We start from the raw sequence: 6,000 nt of genomic DNA, 5'->3' as shown, positions 1-6,000 counted from the left end.
ATTCGTTCTATTAAGCCTTAAACCCCGGTCCGTGTCTGTCATCCTTATTGAGACTTTTGCAGTCTCCTTTCACTACTGTGTCTTACAAGAGATAGAGACAGGTCCAATCAGGGAGCACCAAAGTCCCTGTAGGGCCTACACCGTTTCCGGTTCACGCCTTTAGCACGCTCAGGATAAGTTAAGGTCGAGCAGATTTATGCACTGACTCAAGCAAACTGAAAACTGAGCAGCAGTGAAACAAACCCTTGTTTAATCTTCTGCCTCGGCGTCCTCAGAGCCTGCAGGGCACATTTCCCCATTCAAAGGGTGTCTCTTTCGCAAGGTTCCAACAAAACAAGCACCAATAACTTTGCCAAGAGTGTAACTGATGAAAGCCGAAGAATGAAGTTGGGGTCATATCACAGGGTTTCCTGGTAAAGAGGGTTTGGGACATTTATTGCAAGGAAGTGATTTTCATTATTTACTTATGAAGCAACTGTTTATAATGCCAGGTCAGCATAGGATCTGATCACTCATTGGCTGACTGAGGGTACTTATATCCCCGCTCTCGGCCGGATGAGAGCTCAGTGCGAAGCAAGAGAACCATTCCTCGGGATTCCCCAAGAGACCGGCACTTCAAAGAACAGGTAAGAATTGTGACACAACAACAATGGCTGAAATGAGGAGAAAAGGGGTGCATTCAACGGCAACATCAGTCGAACTGCACAAAAGGTTCCAATGTCCAAGTGCAAGTTTGGTGGGTCTTAAATGGCATGCCATTTCTGTATTGTTGTACACTTACTTTTTAGCACTAACTTAGCACTTTATTTTGAAGCACTTTCAAAAAATGTCGTAAGAGAGTACAATACATATGGGCGAAGACTAGAAACGTACATGACAAGAATGAAAACAAGCAATGGCAATGCCAACAGATGTTACTCACAACATTTATAATTACCAACATTTTGCCAGCAATGATGGATTTGATTGGTTTTCGTGTGAATACTCGGGTGCTCGTCTGCTTTATTTGATTGTTTTCGTTAACATATGAATGTATTATGCACTGCTAGATCAAAGGTTTATTTGACACCCTAAAACCTGCCTACTCATTCATGCAAAACATATAAAATACATTGTAATGTATAACAAATCTCTGTCATTCCTGTTAGGGGCGCGGTTTCTGGGCGTGTGCCTGATCCCCAAATGCTATGGAATGAAAGTTCAGCTGCCCCCAAACAATGTCCTCGCTCCAAAACAGCGCATACCACTACTGCAGCACGTGCCCCCGCTCACAGGTCCCGCAGCCCACATCAGGTCGCAGCCTGAGCTAGAAAGAAGGGACACCCATTGTATGCATCTGCAGGGTGCACCCCCATCCCTCCAGCATCACTCTAGTTTTAATCACATCATGCACAGCAGCAGATCCAACTGTTTCAGTAATAAGAGTTACTTATGTGCAATGAACATTATAGCGAGCTACTAATAACTGTAGTGTGGTAAAAGTGATCATATCAGACAAGATCACACTAGTGCCAACCCGGGCAAGATTACCAGCAGTGATCGCCTCAGTGCACCAGGCAGGGTTACCAGCAGTGAACACCTCTTACCCCAGGCAGGGTTAACAGCAGTGATCGCCTCAGTGCCCCAGGCAGGGTTACCAGCAGTGATCGCCTCTGTGCCCCAGGCAGGGTTAACAGCAGTGATCGCCGCAGTGCCCCAGGCAGGGTTACCAGCAGTGATCGCCTCTGTGCCCTAGGCAAGATTACCAGCAGTGATCGCGTCAGTGCCCCAGCCAGGGTTAACAGCAGTGATCGCCTCAGTGCACCAGGCAGGGTTACCAGCAGTGAACACCTCTTACCCCAGGCAGGGTTAACAGCAGTGATCGCCTCAGTGCCCCAGGCAGGGTTACCAGCAGTGATCGCCTCTGTGCCCTAGGCAAGATTACCAGCAGTGATCACCTCAGTGCACCAGGCAGGGTTACCAGCAGTGATCGCCGCAGTGCCCCAGGCAGGGTTACCAGCAGTGATCGCCTCAGTGCCCCAGGCAGGGTTAACAGCAGTGATCGCCTCAGTGCCCCAGGCAGGGTTACCAGCAGTGATCGCCTCTGTGCCCTAGGCAAGATTACCAGCAGTGATCGCCTCAGTGCCCCAGCCAGGGTTACCAGCAGTGATCGCCTCAGTGCCCCAGGCAGGGTTACCAGCAGTGATCGCCTCAGTGCCCCAGGCAGGGTTACCAGCAGTGATCGCCTCAGTGACCCAGCCAGGGTTACCAGCAGTGATCGCCTCAGTGCCCCAGGCAGGGTTACCAGCAGTGATCGCCTCAGTGCCCCAGGCAGGGTTACCAGCAGTGATCGCCGCAGTGCCCCGGGCAGGGTTACCAGCAGTGATCGCCTCAGTGCCCCAGGCAGGGTTAACAGCAGTGATCGCCTCAGTGCCCCGGGCAGGGTTACCAGCAGTGATCGCCTCAGTGCCCCAGGCAGGGTTACCAGCAGGGATCGCCTCAGTGCCCCAGGCAGGGTTACCAGCAGTGATCGCCTCAGTGCCCCAGCCAGGGTTACCAGCAGTGATCGCCTCAGTGCCCCAAGCAGGGTTACCAGCAGTGATCGCCTCAGTGCCCCAGGCAGGGTTACCAGCAGTGATCACCTCCGTGTACCAGGCAGGGTTACCAGCAGTGATCGCCTCAGTGCCCCAGACAGGGTTTCCAGCAGTGATCGCCTCAGTGCCCCAGGCAGGGTTGCCAGCAGTGATTGCCTCAGTGCTCCAGGCAGGGTTACCAGCAGTGATCGCCTCAGTGCCCCTGGCAGGGTTACCAGCAGTGATCGCCTCAGTGCCCCAGGCAGGGTCACCAGCAGTGATCGCCTCAGTGCACCAGGCAGGGTTACCAGCAGTGAACGCCTCTGTGCCCCAGGCAGGGTTACCAGCAGTAATCACCTCAATGCCCCAGGCAGGGTTACCAGCAGTGATCGCCTCAGTGCCCCAGGCAGGGTTACCAGCAGTGATCGCCTCAGTGCCCCAGGCAGGGTTACCAGCAGTGATGCCTCAGTGCCCCAGGCAGGGTTACCAGCAGTGATCGCCTCAGTGCCCCAGGCAGGGTCACCAGCAGTGATCGCCTCAGTGCCCCAGGCAGGGTTACCAGCAGTGATGCCTTAGTGCCCCAGGCAGGGTTACCAGCAGTGATCGCCTCAGTGCCCCAGGCAGGGTCACCAGCAGTGATGCCACAGTGCCCCAGGCAGGGTTACCAGCAGTGATGCCTCAGTGCCCCAGGCAGGGTTACCAGCAGTGATCGCCGCAGTGCCCCCGGCAGGGTCACCAGCGGTGATTGCCTCAGTGCCCCAGGCAGGGTTACCAGCAGTGATCGCCGCAGTGCCCCAGGCAGGGTTACCAGCAGTGATCGCCTCAGTGCCCCAGGCAGGGTTACCAGCAGTGATCGCCTCAGTGCCCCAGGCAGGGTTACCAGCAGTGATCGCCTCAGTGCCCCAGGCAGGGTTAACAGCAGTGATCGCCTCAGTGCCCCAGGCAGGGTTACCAGCAGTGATCGCCGCAGTGCCCCAGGCAGGGTTACCAGCAGTGATCGCCTCAGTGCCCCAGGCAGGGTTACCAGCAGTGATGCCTCAGTGCCCCAGGCAGGGTTACCAGCAGTGATCGCCTCAGTGCCCCAGGCAGGGTTAACAGCAGTGATCGCCTCAGTGCCCCAGGCAGGGTTACCAGCAGTGATCGCCGCAGTGCCCCAGGCAGGGTTACCAGCAGTGATCGCCTCAGTGCCCCAGGCAGGGTTACCAGCAGTGATGCCTCAGTGCCCCAGGCAGGGTTACCAGCAGTGATCGCCGCAGTGCCCCAGGCAGGGTTACCAGCAGTGATCGCCTCAGTGCCCCAGGCAGGTTTACCAGCAGTGATCGCCTCAGTGCCCCAGGCAGGGTTAACAGCAGTGATCGCCTCAGTGCCCCGGGCAGGGTTACCAGCAGTGATCACCTCTGAGCCCAAGGCAAGATTACCAGCAGTGATCGCCTCAGTGCCCCAGCCAGGGTTACCAGCAGTGATCGCCTCAGTGCCCCAGGCAGGGTTACCAGCAGTGATCGCCTCAGTGCCCCAGGCAGGGTTACCAGCAGTGATCGCCTCAGTGACCCAGCCACGGTTACCAGCAGTGATCGCCTCAGTGCCCCAGGCAGGGTTACCAGCAGTGATCGCCTCAGTGCCCCAGGCAGGGTTACCAGCAGTGATCGCCTCAGTGCCCCAGGCAGGGTTACCAGCAGTGATCGCCTCCGTGCCCCAGCCAAGGTTACCAGCAGTGATCGCCTCAGTGCCACAGGCAGGGTTACCAGCAGTGATCGCCTCAGTGCCCAAGGCAGGGTTACCAGCAGTGATCGCCGCAGTGCCCTAGGCAGGGTTACCAGCAGCGATCGCCTCAGTGCCCCAGGCAGGATGACCAGCAGTGATCGCCTCAGTGCCCCAGGCAGGGTAACCAGCAGTGATCGCCTCAGTGCCCCAGGCAGGGTTACCAGCAGTGATCGCCTCCGTGCCCCAGCCAAGGTTACCAGCAGTGATCGCCTCAGTGCCACAGGCAGGGTTACCAGCAGCGATCGCCTCAGTGCCCCAGGCAGGATTACCAGCAGTGATCGCCTCAGTGCCCCAGGCAGGGTTACCAGCAGTGATCGCCTCAGTGCCCCAGGCAGGGTCACCAGCAGTGATCGCCTCAGTGCTCCAGGCAGGGTTACCAGCAGAGATCGCCTCCGTGCTCCAGGCAGGGTCACCAGCAGTGATCGCCTCAGTGCTCCAGGCAGGGTTACCAGCAGCGATCGCCTCCGTGCTCCAGGCAGGGTCACCAGCAGTGATCGCCTCCGTGCTCCAGGCAGGGTCACCAGCAGTGATCGCCTCAGTGCTCCAGGCAAGGTTACCAGCAGTGATCACCTCAGTGCCCCAGGCAGGGTCACCAGCAGTGATCGCCTCAGTGCCCCAGCCAGGGTTACCAGCAGTGATCGCCTCAGTGCCCCAGGCAGGGTTACCAGCAGTGATGCCACAGTGCCCCAGGCAGGGTTACCAGCAGTGATCGCCTCAGTGCCCCAGGCAGGGTTACCAGCAGTGATCGCATCAGTGCACCAGGCAGGGTTACCAGCAGTGATCGCCTCAGTGCACCAGGCAGGGTTACCAGCAGTGATCACCTCAGTGCCCCAGGCAGGATTACCAGCAGCGATCGCCTCAGTGCCCCAGGCAGGGTTACCAGCAGTGATCGCCTCAGTGCCCCAGGCAGGATTACCAGCAGTGATCGCCTCAGTGCCCCAGGCAGGGTTACCAGCAGTGATCGCCTCAGTGCCCCAGGCAGGGTTACCAGCAGTGATGCCTCAGTGCCCCAGGCAGGGTTACCAGCAGTGATCGCCTCAGTGCCCCAGGCAGGGTTACCAGCAGTGATCGCCTCAGTGCCCCAGGCAGGGTTACCAGCAGTGATCGCCTCTGTGCCCCAGGCAGGGTTACCAGCAGTCATCACCTCTGTGCCCCAGGCAGGGTTACCAGCAGTGATCGCCTCAGTGCACCAGGCAGGGTTACCAGCAGTGATGCCTCAGTGCCCCAGGCAGGGTTACCAGCAGTGATCACCTCAGTGCCCCAGGCAGGATTACCAGCAGCGATCGCCTCAGTGCCCCAGGCAGGGTTACCAGCAGTGATCGCCTCAGTGCACCAGGCAGGGTTACCAGCAGTGATCGCCTCTGTGCCCTAGGCAAGATTACCAGCAGTGATCGCGTCAGTGCCCCAGCCAGGGTTAACAGCAGTGATCGCCTCAGTGCACCAGGCAGGGTTACCAGCAGTGAACACCTCAGTGCCCCAGGCAGGGTTACCAGCAGTGATCGCCTCTGTGCCCCAGGCAGGGTTACCAGCAGTGATCGCCTCAGTGCCCCAGGCAGGGTTACCAGCAGTGATCGCCTCTGTGCCCCAGGCAGGGTTACCAGCAGTCATCACCTCTGTGCCCCAGGCAGGGTTACCAGCAGTGATCGCCTCAGTGCACCAGGCAGGGTTACCAGCAGTGATGCCTCAG

At 58.0% G+C, this 6,000-nt stretch overlaps 1 protein-coding gene across 3 annotated transcripts in view; it reads left to right on the top strand.

The window, feature by feature from the left end:
• Positions 1-203: 203 nt before the first annotated feature.
• LOC147709532 (fucolectin-like) overlaps positions 204-6,000 on the top strand; it is a 1,051,872-nt gene continuing 1,046,075 nt past the window's right edge. Inside the window, exon 1 of one of the 3 annotated variants that reach the window (XM_086928071.1) lies at positions 204-626. In XM_086928071.1, coding sequence (XP_086784197.1) covers positions 556-626 — 71 coding nt within the window. In that variant the 5' untranslated portion in view covers positions 204-555. The remainder of the gene's footprint in view (positions 627-6,000) is intronic. The other 2 variants (XM_086928072.1, XR_015296701.1) reach the window with 2 other exon arrangements.

Source organism: Lissotriton vulgaris, chromosome 6, assembly GCF_964263255.1.
Source record: "Lissotriton vulgaris chromosome 6, aLisVul1.2, whole genome shotgun sequence".
NCBI lineage: Eukaryota > Metazoa > Chordata > Amphibia > Caudata > Salamandridae > Lissotriton > Lissotriton vulgaris.
Note: the sequence above shows the minus strand (reverse complement) of the source record. Positions and strands in the feature narration are given on the sequence as shown.